At 35.6% G+C, this 20115-nt stretch overlaps 2 protein-coding genes across 3 annotated transcripts in view; one reads left to right on the top strand and one right to left on the bottom strand.

Annotated features, from left to right (window-relative positions):
• Positions 1-4154, bottom strand: part of LOC134654660 (myotubularin-related protein 6) — a 76669-nt gene extending 72515 nt beyond the window's left edge. For both annotated transcript variants that reach the window (XM_063510131.1, XM_063510130.1), the window contains exon 1: positions 3925-4154. In XM_063510131.1, coding sequence (XP_063366201.1) covers positions 3925-3948 — 24 coding nt within the window. In that variant the 5' untranslated portion in view covers positions 3949-4154. The remainder of the gene's footprint in view (positions 1-3924) is intronic.
• A 662-nt stretch (positions 4155-4816) lies between these two features.
• LOC134654672 (toll-interacting protein-like) lies at positions 4817-15793 on the top strand. The gene is made up of 8 exons (XM_063510149.1): positions 4817-4986; positions 5949-6071; positions 7189-7264; positions 9279-9390; positions 10867-10981; positions 13146-13232; positions 14357-14524; positions 15617-15793. Exons 1-8 carry the CDS (start codon positions 4933-4935, stop codon positions 15725-15727), a joined length of 846 nt encoding a protein of 281 aa, XP_063366219.1. The 5' UTR covers positions 4817-4932; the 3' UTR covers positions 15728-15793.
• Positions 15794-20115: the final 4322 nt, after the last annotated feature.

The raw sequence follows: 20115 nt of genomic DNA, 5'->3' as shown, positions 1-20115 counted from the left end.
CCTATTATGTAAAAGTATTTAAAGTTATGATTATAATGATGAATTTGCACGCTTGCATGCAAGCTAGGTACATGATCTGTAAAACTATATATTGTAACATGCACATACTGTATCAATGCAAAAATGTAAATAATTTCTGATTCTGATTCTGATACGATCTTTAATTAAATTCAATGTCAGGATGTCACCCACATGTCACCCCTAGGCATTAAGCCGGATTTCATTTCCAATTTTATTTCTTCTACATTGAACTTGGCAAAACGTCGTAGCCATGCGCTACGTCGTAGGCGGCGTAGGCGCGTAGCAAATGCTACGGTCCCCTAACTCAAAAGTAAAAACGGAACCCTTATAAGATCACTTTGTTGTTCGTCCGTCCGTCTATCTGTCTGTCAAGACTATTTATCTCGGGAACAGAACTTCTTCTAAGTTCACGTAGAAAAAAGATACGGCCGTTTAGGCCGCATTAAACGTAGGTATATTTCGACACTCTCAAGGGAATCAAAATGTATAGGGTATTTTCCGCTGACCTAGAAATATGACATTAGGCAAGTAATATCGTACAAGCACAGGGAAAAATCTAAAAAATATATTTTTTATTAGTAAAGAAATTAAAATACTTATCTTTGTAAGGAACCCTCGGCGAGTCCGAATCGCACTTGTCCGGTTTTTTCTTATGCAGATTTTTAGGGCTTACCCTAACCCTAAAGGATTAAAGTTATAATACCTTTTCAGTGACAGCAAGCCCACCATACTCCTGGTCCGTCACACAGTCACCTTTCAACCAGTTCGCGAGCCGACCGAGCTCGCCGAGCATGTTCGACGGACTTAGCGAACTTAACGCCATTATATAACACAATTTCACAAAAAGAAACTAAATTATTATGACACAAAATGTTCACGACCTCTGAAACTTGTCATGCGATTTTATTAAGCATGATGTAAAAAGAAATTATGACTTGACTGAAACTAACATGACGGAGTTTTTTCACTCAAACATATATGTCACGTTAATTATGAATACATACCTATCCACAGAAAAAAAATACGAAAAGCTTGTACAACACTAGTTATTTATATCACAAAAAAAAACTTGACGAAACTTTAGTAACTTGTCAAAACACCATTTATTCACTCTAACTTACGCGAATATACCAAGAAGGAGAATTATTTTTTGTTTCAGGTATATTTGTTAGATACAAGTTTTCCAATTAAAACTTGGACCCCAATCATTATAGACAAGATACGGATACTGACATCCGCTCAGTACCCCATCTAGATATCAACTGGACTCCGAACTAAGTTTACCATCAAATTTATATTTCCGAACTTGCACAGCCAATCAAAATTCAACCTTATCGCCACCATTCAAGCTACATTTTCACTTCGACAAGTTCTAAATTCGGTAAAATAAAAGAGCATGCGCGTGGGAATGGAAAAGCAAATCAAATCGAAGCGAATCAGAAAGGGACAGCGTATTTTAGACATAACTTGAAGTTAATTTGCGAATTTGTACACGTGAGGCGGACCAATGGGAGCTTGAGACGTCATTCGCGAATGTCAGATTGAAGGGCGGACCGTGACCTTGACGACGGCCTTGGGGTTGCGAAAATTAATGGTTCACTCACACTGTCACTTGCAAATCTTGCAATAATCATGTACAATAAATTTATGTAGGTGTATGTACATATATAATGGCTCTTCAAATAAAATTTTATCTGATATTTATGTGCACTTCATTGTGCATGATATTATTGCAGATGACTGTCTGTACTGATCTTAATATAGTGGCATATTTATGAGGGGTGATATTAACTTTTTCTTGTCACTTGTTGCCACGATTACAATTTCCTGGGTCTCTCATAAAACCCTGGTTTCATTCTTTCATAAAATAAATAAATAAATAAATAGTTACTTAGCCTAATCCCAATACTGGCCTAGTTTACCCTCTAAGTTGGAAGGTCAGATGGCAGTCGCTTTCTTAAAAACTAGTGCCCACGCCAATTACTGGGATTAGTTGCCAAGCGGACCCCAGTCTCCCATGAGCCGTGGCATAATGCCAAGACAACGCGAGGAAGAAGAGAAGAACATAGTACTTTTGTCCCCTGGCTGACGAGACAGAATTGCATGTTTCCACAGAAAGTATTTGATATATCAAACTGAAATAAAATTGTATACCTAGTTTTTGCCCACATATAGAAATCGATGGTGCAGGTTGGGGTTCAGGCAGACCGAAAAGGAGATGGCGGGACGACTTGGACGCATTTTATCCGGATTGGCGGGAGGGTGCAAGCGACAGGGTTGAGTGGAGGAAAGGAGGGGAGGCATTTGCCCAGCAGTGGGACACTAAACCAGGCTAACAAACAAAAACCGGCCAAGTGCGAGTCGGACTCGCGCACGGAGGGTTCCGCACCATCAACATAAAATAGAGCAAAACAAGCAAAAAAATAAGCAAAAAAACGGTCACCCATCCAAGTACTGACCCCGCCCGACGTTGCTTAACTTCGGTCAAAAATCACGTTTTTTGTATGGGAGCCCCACTTAAATCTTTATTTTATTCTGTTTTTAGTATTTGTTGTTATAGCAGCAAACAGAAATACATCATCTGTGAAAATTTCAACTGTCTAGCTATCACGGTTCGTGAGATACAGCCTGGTGACAGACGCACGGACGGACGGACGGACAGCGAAGTCTTAGTAACAGGGTCCCGTTTTTACCCTTTGGGTACGGAACCCTAAAAAAATAGAAATTGAGCTAAAATAAGCTTTTTGTGGTCACTCAAAGTCATTGTCTGATTGCAAATACTGTTTATTTACTTTATTTAATCCAGTATGCCTACTAATCTGATATACAAGATAATGTGATGTATGTTCAACAATTTCATAAATAATGGACATTTTATTTAGATAAGATAACATTTGAATACATAAAGCATAAAATGAATCATCATTTCAATCAGAAATAGTTTTCATTGTATTTAGTTTACTTACATACAAGTATGATAACCAAACCTGATTATCAATATTGCACTTTATTGAAAATAAGGGTTGGGAAAAATATTGACCCTATTTTTACGTAAGTGTCATTCTTGATCTGTGGTATGGTTGGCCTACTGTACCTTGTGAATACTATGTCTCATTTGATACGGCAAACCACTCTGGGGGTATTTGGTAAAAAAGCCGAGGACATTACGACATTACAACATATGTTCCTAAGCCACAAATTAAGGACACCAAATTGGTGTAGAATTGGTGTAGGTCTCAACTAGCATCTAAAATAGCCTAGGACATAATAACACACATGACATTACGACATGTCTATTTCTTAGTACAATCAAGCAATCAATCTAAAACGAAACAAAAAAAAAAACATTTTTTATCTGTAAACTTGATCTTATATTACCATAAAATATAAAAATGGTAAAATGAATACCAAGAGGCAATGGCATTGCATTCTAAATTTTATTATACTAAGCCTATGCTTCAAGAGTAGCAACAGTCAGGGTGTACCAAACGGGGCCCAAGGAAAGAGGACTTACAAAAATTTCAACCAAAAGTGCAAAATTCATAAGAGTTGTAAAAGACTTTTGACCAAAAACAGAAAGTTTAAATAAATATTAGAGTTTATTTCAGCTACAAAAGCATTCACTGGTCATATTTTATTATTATTCATTAGGCAAAAAATCAACACAACTGGCAAAGGATGTAGATGTAGCAATCGTTTTAAAAATATTGTGATAATGACATATTTATAATGTTTCAGCTGCATAAACGACGATAAAGGAAGAGGGCTCTGTTGATGGTGTACCTACAAATAAATGATAACAAACTTTAACTTTTGTGTCATAAGGACTTGTAATGCAGCATTTTGCTGGCCAAACACTTAAAATATTCCCTCACATTTTTGTTATCTTATAACTATGCCTACCTTAGGTGTTTGGATGATATCCATCTCGAAAACCCACGAAAATCAATAAAATAACTAAGTCACTTCAAGTCAACATATGGGGCAGGAAACCCCAGATTTTCAAGTTCACTAGCACACCGATGTGACGGTACACGTCCAACCATAAACTTTAATGCACTTCAATTATTAATTTATTACACGTATATAATAAGCTTTAATGAAATACGAAAAGCCAACAAAACATGCAAACCGATAGGTTTGACTTGACGTTTAACTTAACGAAGGCGTTTTGCTTTGGTTCAATATATCCTAATGTAAACGTATTTTCGTGATCTAATATCCAATATTTTAAACTTTATTTTTATTAACATAAGGTACAATTTTCTTTATACAAAATAGTAAAGTATCATGTAAACTGACGACATTTGTTTGTCATTTATGACTGTTATATAGCAGTCGTTCAAATATCCTATCCACACATATGATTCCCTTGAACTTGAACTTAAAAAATCGTAAATCTTAACTTCGATATTAACAGTATTGTAATGTAATAACGATCCTATATTGTAAATAATTATAATTTAATTAGTAAAATATGAATATAGCTTATGTAATTTATTCGATGATCATGATATGGTCTACTTAAACTTGAGCATGATATGACATTTAAAAACTTACTAGGGATTCCGTCGTTGTTCATCGTCGATAAATGTAGGTTGTATGTAGGTCATATTCATCTTTTCCATTCTGTTGCAAAGATACACCGTATATTTCAATTACGACCTACGTTTATTAAAAAGAAAATCGTGATTTTACTACATGCCTGTTTCTTCTGATCTTCGGCCTATTTGTAGTTATTGTACAAAGTGATCTTAAAATATCGATATACCTACAAAGTCAACTACTACATCTCTAATCCAAATAAATATTCCATCGCTGTCAAATCAATTTTCAATTTTCGTTCGTCTTTGTCGAAGAAAATAAATCGGTGAATCAACTTCGTGGATTACTTAAAAGTGTTATTTAAACATGACTTCTACGATGCCAAACGACGGTGATAGAAACGAGGAGCGTCGACGCCGGGTAAGTCTTAAAATTATGGTGAAATACTTACAGAGGAAAGTAATGGCAACAATATTGTTTTGCCTTGCGCGAGTGAATCATTACAATATACTTTATTGCGCCTATCATTAACATCGTTATACCATTTATAGACTACGGAACCGGTTTAACAAGTTTTAATGATATTTTGTTTATTGTAATATTTTTATACAGTTTAATAGCATTTGCATCAATATTAGCATTAATGTTCTGGAGATTTCTCTCATCAGATTATCGAGTTTCGGACGCTTGGTATTTTCATGAGGTCAGTGTGCTTAGGACAATTGACTTCCACTTGACCTGGATCTTTTAAATTCTACTCTGTGGTGTACTGAAAGTGGTTTAGTTGATATTTTATAAATTCCAGCTATATACTAATTGCCTCTAAACACACAAATGCAAATGTGCTGCATATTTGAGCAATTCTTATCCGTAATAGCTTGATAATAAAGAGTCTTTTAAAATATTTGTAACCTTTTGAAGAGTCGAGATAATTTGAAATACTTAAATGAACTCTTTATTAAAAAAATATTTTTGAAAATATCTCTCTTCTGTTGCTTTGCACATAATCTTGTTGCATATCCAAGGCACATTCATGTGAAGAGTATTGCCCATGATCTGATTGTCTAACAAACAATCTAATATTAAATTATGATAGCTTTTTAGACCTATTGAGACTAGCTTTAAAATGCCACTGAAACGATGGCTTATCGAGCACACTTTTTATAGCTTTAATGAGTTTATGGAGTACAAAATAAGTACCTAAACTTAGATTTTAATTTAATTTTATATTATGTTATTATGTAAAATGTTACAAATCCTATTTTGTAAATAATTTCTTGTAAATAATATTGTGACATGTAATACGAATTATTATGAATATAAATATGAATATGAGAACACAGGGTGAAAGTAGATTTTACTTATGAAATCATTTGGGCCAGGTGTTACTGGGCCCGCTACCAGCCGGTTTCCTGCGGGCTGACGGAGACACTGCTGCAGACAATGCCATGGACGCAGACTATCAAGCCGCGTTGGCGTTACAGCAACAACTATGTGGAGCTCAGGTTAGTTAACCACTTTGATAAGTTTGAAACCTATAATGTTCCAATTCCAATATTGAAATAGATAATTTAACTTGTCCGATCCCGCGACCCGAAAATTAATTTTGTCGTTGTCTCCCAGTATGGCTCACATTTGAGCCGTGGGAGTTGAAGTTTTGAAAAGCGTGGGAAATCTGGAAAATTTATTTACGGCTCATATTTGAGCCCTTGGGATATGACAGGTTAAGACAACTGGGGCTTGCAATGTGACAATAAAATCCCTTGCATGGAAGTATGATTTCTTTTATCATAATCATGAAAAGTCATCTCTTTGATTTGATATTTGCGGCTTAGATGTATTTTATAATTGCTGATAAGTTTTTTTTTTGCTTGTATGTAAATTCCATGTTGACGTGTAAAAGTGCCCCTGTGGCCTATTTGCTGAATAAATGTTGATATTTGATGCTTTTATTTTAATATGCATAACTATCAATCGTTAAAAACTTTGCAAGTATCTATTGTAGTGTATGTAGACAATACTCGTACACTGCTTGATTTAAGTTGATTTAGGAAGTATGGATCATCATAACTCCAATCTTGTGGGTCATCATAACTCCACAACATGAGTAATGTAAATTCCCATTTCTTCTTATATTGTTGTTTATTTATTTATGATGCTTTTCGTGTTCATTCTTAATTCATCTCTTGACTCCTATAATTTCATTATTAATAAATAAATTCACACAATAAAATGTAAACACACATCACATTACACTGGTCATCGAAATTCCATGATTCCATGTTGATACTTATCATATCAGTCAATTACATATTAGATTCAGTTCCACAATACAAAGATGAGTCATTCATGAGATAAGATAATTACTATACTACTAAAGTACTGTCTATTGTGCTAGCGTTTGTTGTCATTTATTCAAAACATGTTGATGCGAACTGTCTGCATTCAAGTATGCTCTGTACATTTTTTCTTCTTATAAGATAATGTGATGCTGATGATGTTCATACAAGAAAAAATGCCAGTTTAATTTGAAATGTACTTCCCAAAGTAACTTTAGTGCGTCATAGAAAACTTGTACATGCACTGTCTAACATTTAAAGAGGCTAAAATATATGATTTTAGGTCCCCGCTGCAGGCCCGCCGTTGACAGCGAGGCTGAGCATCACCATAGCCCAGGCAAAGTTGGTTAAAAACTATGGTAAGCATGTACTTCATTATTAACTAAGGAATTTCACAATATCAAATCTTCCACATTAGAATAGTAGCTTAATAACTTTTAAAACGATTAAAGCTTAATAACTTTTAAAACGAGGTACTATTTTGGCGAGTAGTTAAAGAGTGGAGTATGATTAAACTGATTATTTATCACCTTGCCATTACCGTACGTAATTAATTACTAGTGTAAGGGCAAAGTCGATATTTAGGTCGAACCATAATACTCTCATCCGATAGATAATAACAACATTAGAGAAATAAGGATAGACATATGTATTAACACTTAAGTAAGAGTGAGCGCGTTACGAATAAATAACACTTCCAATATGTCGTTCCAATAATCAATCCTTACACTAGCATTACAGTTTACAGTAAAGTTAATTTGCTGATAAATTTCTACCTACTATTATAGTTCGTTTTTTAGGGTTCCGTAGCCAAATGGCAAAAAACGGAACCCTTATAGATTCGTCATGTCTGTCTGTCTGTCTGTCCGTCTGTCCGTGTATGTCACAGTCACTTTTCTCCGAAACTATAAGAACTATACTGTTGAAACTTGGTAAGTAGATGTATTCTGTGAACCGCATTAAGCTTTTCACACAAAAATAGAAAAAAAACAATACATTTTTGGGGTTCCCTATACTTAGAACTGAAACTCAAAATTTTTTTTTCATCAAACCTATACGTGTGGGGTATCATGGATAGGTCTTCAAAAATGATATTGAGGTTTCTAATATCATTTTTTAGGGTTCCGTAGCCAAATGGCAATAAACGGAACCCTTATAGATTCGTCATGTCTGTCTGTCTGTCTGTCTGTCCGTCTGTCCGTCTGTCTGTCCGTCCGTATGTCACAGCCACTTTTCTCCGAAACTATAAGAACTATACTGTTGAAACTTGGTAAGTAGATGTATTCTGTGAACCGCATTAAGATTTTCACACAAAAAAAAAAAAAAAATACATTTTTGGGGTTCCCCATACTTCGAACTGAAACTCAAAAAAATTTTTTTCATCAAACCCATACGTGTTGGGTATCTATGGATAGGTCTTCAAAAATGATATTGAGGTTTCTAATATCATTTTTTTCTAAACTGAATAGTGTGCGCGAGAGACACTTCCAAAGTGGTAAAATGTGTCCCCCCCCCCCCCCCCCCCGTAACTTCTAAAATAAGAGAATGATAAAACTAAAAAAAATATACGATGTACATTACCATGTAAACTTCCACCGAAAATTGGTTTGAACGAGATCTAGTAAGTAGTTTTTTTTTATACGTCATAAATCGCCTAAATACGGAACCCTTCATGGGCGAGTCCGACTCGCACTTGGCCGCTTTTTTCTAAACTGAATAGTTTGCGCGAGAGACACTTCCAAAGTGGTAAAATGTGTCCCCCCCCCCTGTAACTTCTAAAATAACAGAATGATAAAACTAAAAAAATTATATGATGTACATTACCGTGTAAACTTCCACCGAAAATTGGTTTGAACGAGATCTAGTAAGTAGTTTTTTTTTAATACGTCATAAATCGCCTAAATACGGAACCCTTCATGGGCGAGTCCGACTCGCACTTGGCCGCTTTTTTAGCATTAGAAAGAACTTGAAAGAAGGTTAAGCGATTTTGACATGTCTTTTAATTGAAATTATTGAAAAACACTTTTTAAAAATCAATAACTATTACCTACTTATGAAAGCAGAAGACTGTAAAAGATCGTCTTAGATTCATAATTCTTACATATTTACCGTAACTTATTTTTAAAATGTGTTTTTCAATGAAAATACACATCAAGATTGTTTACCTTATGTCTAATGCTAAAATAAACGAACTATGTATAATAAGAATTAACGATTACAAATCCATTTAACGTTTCATAAAGAGCACTTTTTTTATCCTATTTTCTGATGCCACAGGGATCCGAACCCTGGATTCGTCCAATCACATAGGCTGCCACTGTATTTTGCATTACTTTGCGTGTCTTAAACCTTGGTATGTTGTATATTTGTCAGGTTTGACCCGTATGGACCCGTACGTGCGTCTCCGCGTGGGGCACTGCATCTATGAGACCCACACGGACCCCAGTGGCGGCAAGACTCCTCGCTGGAATAAAGTTATACACTGGTAAGCAATGAAATGTCCATCATATGTATGTATCATAAAAGGATGTTCTCTAAAATCAATATTGAAAACCCGATTCTCACAGATCTTGGTGTGTTTGGGTTCTTTCAACTCAGAATCACTAGCATATCCAATCCTGATGATTAGTGTTTGGAATGTGGCATTCCTTGCTATATTAAATAAAAAGTTTTTGTGTAATTATTATTATTATTTCTAATTTAATGTGTACTTACTAACATTAGCATATTAAGATTAGTTTCTATTGCATTACTACTAACAAATGATATGGGCTTTTATGTCTGAAATAAATGATTGAATTGAATTGAATAAATAAAATGTTCCAAAAATTTGTATGAAAATTGTACATTCAACAGATTCCACTACGTCACGCACATACAAAAAAAAAATCATATTAAAATGTGATGTGCCTAATGGATAGTTTGGGACATATTTTTTTAATGGTAGGATGGAGAATGCTGTCGATTCTGAGTAAAATGAGCCCAAAAATATCCAGATTTGAAACAATCAGGTTTTCAATATTTATTTTAGAACACCCAAAATCGTCATAATCATCAGCCTCCGTCATCGTCTCATTGTACAGCACGGGATTGTTACGCCATTTAGGGACCTAGCTAAATTGGTTGTTCCATACTCACGCTATGGAATGTCCAATTTATCTAGAACCCTAAATGGCGTAACAATCATGGAGCGTGACTGTACTTGTACAATTGTACACGACACAACAGTATTTTCTCAAAAATGGACGGCAAAGTCGACGTTGCAGGTTAAAAAATAGGTCGCGAAGTGCGTAGTTTATGGTCATTCAAAAAATTAAAAAGTTAGAAACATTGCAGTCTCGATTTCGGGACTGCAATGTTGCATACAAATTCCATTATTTAACGAGTTCCAAACTTTTTAAAACTTTAAATGGTCATATCAAATGAAGGCATAGGTCCCTTAAACAGCCAAACAGATGATCGGCATTTATTATTATAAAGCCTGTAACAGACTATCGCACCGCACCGCGAACTTGGAGCGTCGCACTCATAAGTGAGAGCGAGAAACAGATATCTCTTTGTCGCTCTCACTTATGGGTGCGACGCTCCAAGGTCGCGGTGCGGTGCGATAGTCTGTTACAGGCTTAATGTTGGTACCGCGACTATTTAGGTGTCTCAAATAGGTTGGCGTATTTTCAGCAGAAAAATACACTTCTTTTTTTTTTAAAGGCGGCAAGCATATCTTTTTAATGGTTTTACTTTTTTATGTGAAAATTAGAACGTTGCTTCCGTAAAATATTTCTATTTCTTGCACCATTTTTGAGAAAAGCACTATATATGACTCGGTTGGAAGGCTACTTGCTGGCTTCGGATTCAATTAAACGGACTCCCAAGGTCGTCCGTTTAAAACGAATCCTCAGCCAGCAAGTAGCTACTTCCGAACCTCGACAATAATGTACTATTAAAGACGTGATTGTTTCAGCTTGCTGCCCCCTGGCGTGAACTCGGTGTACCTGGAGATCTTCGACGAGTGCTCGTTCACCATGGACGAGCTGATCGCCTGGACTCACATCACCATTCCGCAGGCGGTGCTTAATGTAAGTTGATCATCATCATCACCATCATTTGATCTTCACCATTTGATAGAAGAGGTAACAGTTGAGTAGAGATAGTTCGAAAATTATATATACTTGGTCAACCAGATCTTGACAGTAGAAAAAGGCGGCAAATTTGAAAAATGTAGGCGCGAAGGGATATCGTCCCATAGAAAATTTTAATTTCGCGCCTTTTTTTACTGACAAGATTTGGTTGACCAGCTATACATGTTTATGATACTGATTACTACTAACAGTATAAGTGTCTTGGCATAGGTAGCTGTAAACTTATACTTGTGTTTGTTGGAATAAAGAATAAAGAGCAGTGAGATGGGTTTTGGTTAGGCCCTCATCTCATTCCCATGTGGCATCATGCCACAGCTTAAAAGGTTTGTCTTTCTGAGTGAGAAGAAACAAACATGTAGAAGCAATTGCATTAGTCTAGAGCAGCGGTCGGCAACCTTTTAGCAGCCAAGGGCCACATAGTAGTTTACGAAGTTGACGCGGGCCGCACTTTGTTAATATTTATGACTTTATCAGACATTGTCGTTTATCAATATTACATACAAAATAGCCAGGGAGGCTCGCGGGCCGCAAGTGACAGGTTCACGGGCCGCATGCGGCCCACGGGCCGTGGGTTGCCGACCGCTGGTCTAGAGATATAGGATACAGTCAAAATTTTAATTTCCGTACCATTTCAACCATTTTCGTACCTTGTGACAACCTTACTCTTACCGCACTTTAGTTCTACTAGTAGGTATGTACCTAATATTTAATTAATAAAATAATATTGTGTGATCCTATTAAATATAATGTGTTGATAAGTAATATACTTATATTTTATCAATAAAAGATTGATTAATTTACTATTGTATAAAGATACGCAATGCAATAACTATAGTCGAGTGTGCTCAGGCCATAAAAAGGTCAACTACGGGGTTCTCTGAATAAAAGATTTCCTTTGGCAGAATTAATCTTTGTGTTCCTAAAATGTATTTAAGAAGTGGACAAACCCAGATTTTTGATGCGTCTGAGGTTAATAATTCTTTAAGTTTAGGTTCTATAGTTCGTTTTTTTTTTGCATTAGAAATAAGGTAAACAATCTTGACGTGTCTTTTAATTGAAAAATACGTTTTAAAAATAAATAATGGCAAATATGTAACAATTATGAATCTAATGCGATCATTTATATTCTTCTGCTTTCATAAGTAATGGTTACTGATTTTTAAAAAGCGTTTTTCAATTAAAAGACATGTCAAGATCGCTTATCTTCTTTCTAATGCTAAAAAAACGAACTATAAGTCAAGTTTAGTATCATTTTCAACTAAATCAAATATGTAGACGTAGATGTCATCCAAATCGGTTGACTCTTAGAGAGCCCTTAAACCTCCAAATGTTATTAGTAGGAATACCTACAAATTAATAGTACATTATTGTCGAGGTTCGGAAGTAGCTACTTGCAGGCTGAGGATTCGTTTTAAACGGACGACCTTGGGAGTCCGTTTAATTGAATCCGAAGCCAGCAAGTAGCCTTCCAGCCGAGTCATATATAGTGCTTTTCTCAAAAATGGTGCAAGAAATAGAAATATTTTACAGAACTTACAGAAGCAACGTTCTAATTTTCCATTAATTTTCACAGAAAAAAGTACAACCATTAAAAAAATTAGCTTGCCGCCTTTAAAAAAAAAAAGAAGTGTATTTTTCTGCTGAAAATACGCCAAACTATTTGAGACACCTAAATAGTCGCGGTACCAACATTAAGCCTGTAACAGAAACAGATATCTCTTTCTCGCTCTCACTTATGGGTGCGACGCTTCAAGGTCGCGGTGCGGTGCGATAGTCTGTTATAGGCTTTATAATAATAAGTACTGATCATCTGTTTGGCTGTTTAAGGGACCTATGCCTTCATTTGATATGGCCATTTGAAGTTTTAAAAAGTTTGGAACTCGTTAAATAATGGAATTTGTATGCGACATTGCAGTCCCGAAATCGAGACTGCAATGTTTTTAACTTTTTAATTTTTTGAATGACCATAAACTACGCACTTCGCGACCTATTTTTTAACCGGCAACGTCGACTTTGCCGTCCATTTTTGAGAAAAATACTATTAACGTTTTTTTTTCGGAATAGCTAAAGTGATTTAAATATTATGAACGTTGTTTGCCAGGGCGAGACACATGAGGACTGGTACCCGCTGAACGGGAAGCAGGGCGATGGTGTTGAAGGCATGATCAACCTCGTCCTCAGTTACTCTGTAAGTTACTTGTGTTAATTATAAATTATAATTTATTATGCTTAGCCAAATGCAATTATGCTATAATAATGACATTAAATATTATTTTTTAGCTTTAAGTAACAAATATTGTACACCATTAAGATGGTAGGCTATGGTTTTAGTACTTATAAAATGTAACACCTTTTTTGTATACCTATAGTCACAATAAATATATTATGATTATTATGATTATGATTATGATTGTTTGTCGACTGGTTTGGCATAGTGGGTAGTGAAGCCGTGGTCCTGGGTTCAAATCCCGGTAAGGGTATTTATTTGTGTGATGAGCACAGATATTTGTTACTGAGTTTTCTATGTATTTGTATATTATATATATCGTTGTCTAAGTACCCACAACACAAGCCTTCTTGAGCTTACTGTGGGACTTAGTCAATCTGTGTAAGAATGTACTATAATATTAAATTTATTTATTTGTCACTATATTTAAATACAATAGACCTTGAAATTAAGATTATTTCTGCAAAACATGAAAATTTATAGGCGACAATAGTCGCAGGTACACGATTTTGGAAAAGTTCATCATACCTATATTAAACCTAAAGTTCTTCCACACCTATTTTTTTTTAAAGATAGTTTTTTTATAGTTGTTTTGACGACCGGTCTGGCCTAGTGGGTAGTGACCCTGCCTGCTAAGCCGATGGTCCTGGGTTCGAATCCCGGTAAGGGCATTTATTTGTGTGATGAACACTAATATTTGTTCCGGAGTCATGGATGTTTTCTATGTATATAAGTATGTATTTATCTATATAATTATGTATATCGTCGCCTAGTACCCATAGTACAAGCTTTGCTTAGTTTGGGGCTAGGTTGATCTGTGTAAGACTTGGAGGATATAATCAAACGGAGACGCCATGTCTGTAATTTTCTGTACAAAACAGTCTGCCGATTTTTGCGGGGGAGGGGAACGTCAAATGTATGCGTAACGTAAAAATAGCCATGTCAGATAAACGTCAGTCCATACATTGTGTATGACCGTTGGCCGCCTATTTTCGACAGAGGGGAAAGCCTGTTAATGGCTACTCCGTTTAGTTGTATCCTCCAAGGTGTAAGATGTCGCCCAATATTTTTTTTTTTTTTTTCAGGTGGGACCAGCGGCCGTGGCAACTTTCCCCCCAGTCCTAGTAGTCCCCAGCACGGGCATGGGCTATGCCGCCATGCCAGTGTACCCGCAACAGCAACCCATGCTGCCCCCGCAGCAGAGGGTCCATCCGCCCCCACCGCCCCCTATCACACCTGAACAGATACAACAGGTATTTGCAAGCTTTTATTTAACACTTGCCCTGTTTGGGCCACTTAGGGTTTGCACGACGGATCCGAAATGTATGGGAATATCCGCGGATCCAGATCCGGATAATTTCATACATTTCGGATCCGGATTGCAAACCCTAGGGCCACTAGCACCAGTCCACTAACCCAGGTTAACCGGTTAATCCTTGGAGTTACCATGGTTACCAGTAAAAAAAAACAGTACAATTTGACATTGAGTTAATGGTTTAACCGGTTAACCCTGTGTTAGTGGGATGGTGCATGTGGCGCTCAGTTAGTCAGTGTGGGTCAAATCTTGGAACCTAAATTTGACCCACTTCCAGATTGAGCTGACATTTTGCATACATGGATGACATGGAGCTGATCTGATGATGGAGACATTAGGTGGCCATAGGAACTCTGTGATAATGATAAAACAACGAAACCTGTGTTTGGGTTTGTTAGAATTGTCTCAATGAGTATTAGTAGCCTGTTGAAAGAAAAGTACTGGTCTATTTAAGCTAACACGAACTATTATATTTAGTTACTCTATTTTTGAGGATAATTACATGCATACAGACACACCTCATTCGGTTCTCGTATGCTATTTTATTTTTATTGTCATTTTCTTACTTAATGAATGTTTTAATTAGGTATACAGGATTTTGACTCTTGGAGACCCTATACATCTCTAAGGATAATTTGATTAACTACTATATATTGTAATCTTTTAGTTATGATGACACTTAGAGACATTTACATCTCTAAATAATTTTAGATTATAGTTTTGTATCTTTGTGGTCTTTTTTTCAATACTATTGTTATGGCGTTTTTTTTTTTAATTCGACATTTAGAGACTTTATACATCTCTATGTAATACTTTAGTTTGATTTTATATTTGCGGCTTAGAAAGTTGTATTTTATAATTGTAGATGTGTTTTTTTTTTGCTGTATGTAAATTCCATGTTGACGTGTAAAAGTGCCCTTGTGGCCTATTTGCTGAATAAATGTTGATGTTTGATGATGTTTGATGTTTGAGTCAGGGATAAAAGCTTGTATCATGGAAATTATTGCCAAAAAATTGTTTGCAATTACAGATAGAAGAAATGTTCCCAAGCATGGACAAGGAGGTTATCAAGTCAGTGTTGGAAGTGAACCACGGCGACAAGGACGCCACCATCAACTCTCTCCTTCAGATGTCCGAATAGTGACGTCACACGACGGGACACTGGGCGGTACTGGTCGATGTTACTTTATATTTCAAATTCATTCTTCCGTTCATTTGAGAATAATAATAATTCATTTATTCATTCATTTTCCTAACGTTGTTTTTGGTATACAAAGGGAGCTTTGGCAACGTTATTCCAAGAATTGTTGCAAGCATCAGTTGTTAAAGCCTGGCAAGATTTAATATTTGGTCAAACCAATTTGTCAGTAAATAGGAACAAAAAAACTATACTCATCCTTTTCTAAGACAAAGATAGTATGATTCTTTCTGTCTATGTTAGAAATGAGACAGTTCTTTGTGACACACTATATAAAGATAATAATAGACATTTTTTACACCACACTCGGGTTGAAGTCATTCAAACGTTTTACATTTTTAGTTTTTGATGTCTGTTTAAAAAATACTTTCAAACTTATATCGTCTAGTACACGTTCAGTGTCATATCCAAGTATTATACAATACTTACTTACAGAATATAAGCGCATAGCATTCGCTTTTACGTCTCGCTCTTTGAGTCACATATTAAAGGTAAATTGATAACAAAAGTGCATACGGGTTAATCAACTTTTTCTTGTCACACGTTGCTATGGTTACGGTCTCCTGAGTCACTCTTAAATTTTTAGGGTTCATATTTAAATGAACCAAACTTGCATTTTATGGTAGTTATAAGACCTTTCCATAATGGGACATCTACTGAGCATGTTACTAGAACATGGTACAGCAGTTCTTCTAAGGCCGCCTTTACACGTGTAAGTTTTACTTACGTAAGTAGGGACAAAGCTATTTGTTAGAATGAGATAACGATATTCATCTCTCATTCTGTGGTATAGCTGTGTCCCTACTTACGTAAGTAAAACTTACAAGTGTAAATCCGGCCTAACAATCTATGCTACTATTGTCTCCTCGCTGATAGTGATCGGGGATTTCTATGCCACTTGGGGTGAATGACCTCAATCATTATGCTAGTATGGATATGCCGCGGGATTCCGGGATTCGTGTGCGACAAACAACATCCCGACATAATTGTTAAAATAGAAATACGTACGTAATATGTACGGTTTTTTTAAATGTGTTACTTAAATTATTATATGCACTTATAAGAACATTTTTGTATAACTTAATAATTTTTTGAATAATATTTTTTCTTTAAATCATAACCAACACTGTTTTTTTACAGTCCTTTATTTTATAAACGAATTACCAACACCGAAATAGCGTTTACTTTTCGAACAGTTTTGTTCCTATCGCGGGCCAAGTGGCGTATCCATATTACCATTTCGACTTGATATCCCGCGGTGTGGCATAGAAATCCCCGATCACTGCATGGGACAGAATAACAACAAAAAATAGTTGATTGAGCAAGTATATCTTGTCAATATGTGGATAAACAAAAGTTTATCATTTATATGCGGCTTTGAGAGCATTAAATATCTTAATCAGATCAAGAATTTAGATTTAAATAAGCTGTATAAACTCATTATAAAATCGTTAATAATAATACAGGGGAAATTTATAATAGCATAGACAAAAGAATACTGACTCGTCAAATAGTAGTTTAGCCGTACAGACAGATAGTCAGACCGAGAAAAGTCTGCAGCGATTTTGATAGCCCACGCAGTGCAAGTGTCATTTTAAACGTCAAACTTCTATAAATTTATGACGTGTAAATAACACTTGCACTTAGGGTTGCCAGATGGTCGGGATTTGGCGGGATTCTCCCGATTTTTAGCATGTGTTCTCGATTCCCGACAAAGTGGAAATTGTCCCGAAAAACAACTGCACGTTATAAAACAATAATTTCTAGTTCCAAATTGTCGTCGAGCGAGCGAGCGACCTGCGTCGACCGCGTCAGCGTTATAATAAACGTCTATGGGCAGAGCAACTGACGTAGTGCCAATAATGTAAAATATCGGTGTTTTATATACAATTACTTTAATTTGAATAAAAAAATTTTTCCCGAGTTAAGTCTCAAAATCCCGAAAAATTGTTATTTTTTCCCGATAATAGTGCCTTTCGATCTGGCAACCCTACTTGCACTGCGTGGGCTATCAAAATCGCTGCAGACTTTTCTTGGTTTAACTCTAGCGCTGTACGGTTTTGTGATAACTGGATTGTCAAACGTTTGTGTTTGATAACATAGTTACTGCACTATTATTGCAACGCCATCTTCCTCAGCTGTCAAGTTTGAGGCTATAAAGTTTTTCATTACTCATCTTAGTATTATTTTGTCTATGAGGAAAAGCCCCAAGAAGTTAAACATTTTGAGTCTAAAACAAAGTACGACGTTTATGCAAATATGTAGTTCTAATAGAAAGGCGCTTTTTAATGTTTTTATAGAAATAAATCGGCCTTATTATTATTATATAAAGAATAACTTCATTCTGCACTATAAATGTATGTACATTAAAACAGAAATCAATCTATTTAAATCAACATTTTAAACTAATTTTTAAATATTACAAAAAATTTACAAAGAACACATTGTTTAAACGATTATTTTCTCGTTTATGACATTTATGTTTTTAAATAATCCCAAGGCAAGGATATTTCACATTCCACATCTTTAATACTCTATTATAAATAAAATAAATAATACATAATGACAATGTGATAGACGAGAAAATTGTTGATATATTGCCTAATTGATACCTCTAGGTAAAATTTTAATTAACATTTTTTAAACTATTTATTAGATTAATTTCGAGCATCGACAAAGCATTTTGCTCAATTTATTTTATTGGCAATAACATAACACCAAATTCTACATACAGTCAGCAGCAGAAGTTGCTAAGCGGGCGAGGTGTTCACAATTACCTTGACGCGCTCTTATTCTCTTAACAATAACGTCGCGTCAAGATCATTTTGAACACCTCGCCCGCTTAGCAACTTCTGCTGCTGACTGTACTTAGTATATTTCTTCTATAAGCTATGAATCGTTTGTATTTATCTGTCATTTTGACTTATGTGTTTGTAAGAAAGGGATAAAACATAATTTAACTAAATATGAGGCCCGTAAAGTTTTATGAATAAGGGTTAGTCTTAGTACATATAATGTCATTGGATGCGGAACCACTTCAGAGGTTTCACTAGAATTGTAGTTGACACGTTACGTACACGTTAGTAAATAGACGACAAATAGAAAAGTGATAATTAATAATTTTATAATTATTGTTGTAGGCATGGCACATAAATTTAGATGGCTAACGGAAGACATATATAGAACAGGGATGTTGCGAACATCCGCATCCGCATCCGCAACCGCGGAACATCCGCATTATTTTCAACATCCGCATCCGCATAAAATCGATGCGGAGCTTATGCGGATGCGGATGTCGAACAAGTCGGTACAGGAACGTCTTAGCGGCGGCGTAAGTGGTAGGTAATTTCGTCATTACCTATAACGAAATCGTCTAGATCCAGAAAAGTCGGCGAAGTTACTGTTTATTAAATATAACGCACCTATATTCTTGCTCAAATACTAAACGTTTGGTTTTTTTTAATAAAAAAATACTAAAAATGTAATATTTGACGTTTTCTAAGTACCTAATCTTGACATCCGCATCCGCGGATGTGAGCCTTTAAAAATCCGCATCCGCATCCGCATCCGCGGATGTCAAAAAATCTGCATCCGCAACATCCCTGATATAGAATATGGTAATGTGTATCAGACACTGTAAGCTATATTTTAGTAAGTTTTGTCAAGTAGCGCCTGACTTTTAATTAAACTTTATAAAAACATCTTGCAGTGAACTTTTCAAAATGGAAACTGACTTTGTTTGCTCTGAAAATTTTCAGAAAAATCACGTTTTAATTATAGATACCCTACATGTTGATTCTTTAGCGATTGATATGTTACGTTATTCTTTTCATGTATTAAAATAAAAATACCCATAACCAAGGCTTGTCAGCTAAAGTGCCAAATTATTTGCCGTCGATGCAATGCTTAAATGTATATTATTGTTGTATTTATTTGTAATTTTACAATGTATAAATAAATTATTAATCTACTTATTTATCGGACTTTTATTTACCAGTTACCTTGTTATGAGGAAAACCTCTCGTTGAAAATTTGACAGCCGCTGTACGATTCCATAAGTCGATCCAGTGACAAATATGGCTTAGCACCAGTACAGCGCCATTTATTTCAGCTGTCAAACTACGGGGCATGATCTTTCTTAGACTACATCTCATCAACTATACTGGATCAACCAAATCTTGTCAGTAGTAAAAGGCGGCAAATTTGAAAAATCGCGGGTTAGCAACACTGTGTTCGAATAATTCCAAAATCGCGTGTCATCTGTGTGTTATCTGTGGAATGTGGATGGTGAATGACAGCCATCATCTTATTGTTTACATTCTGAATCGTTT

The sequence above is a fragment of the Cydia amplana genome, chromosome 15 (assembly GCF_948474715.1).
Source record: "Cydia amplana chromosome 15, ilCydAmpl1.1, whole genome shotgun sequence".
NCBI lineage: Eukaryota > Metazoa > Arthropoda > Insecta > Lepidoptera > Tortricidae > Cydia > Cydia amplana.
This window is presented reverse-complemented; position numbering and strand designations above follow the sequence as displayed.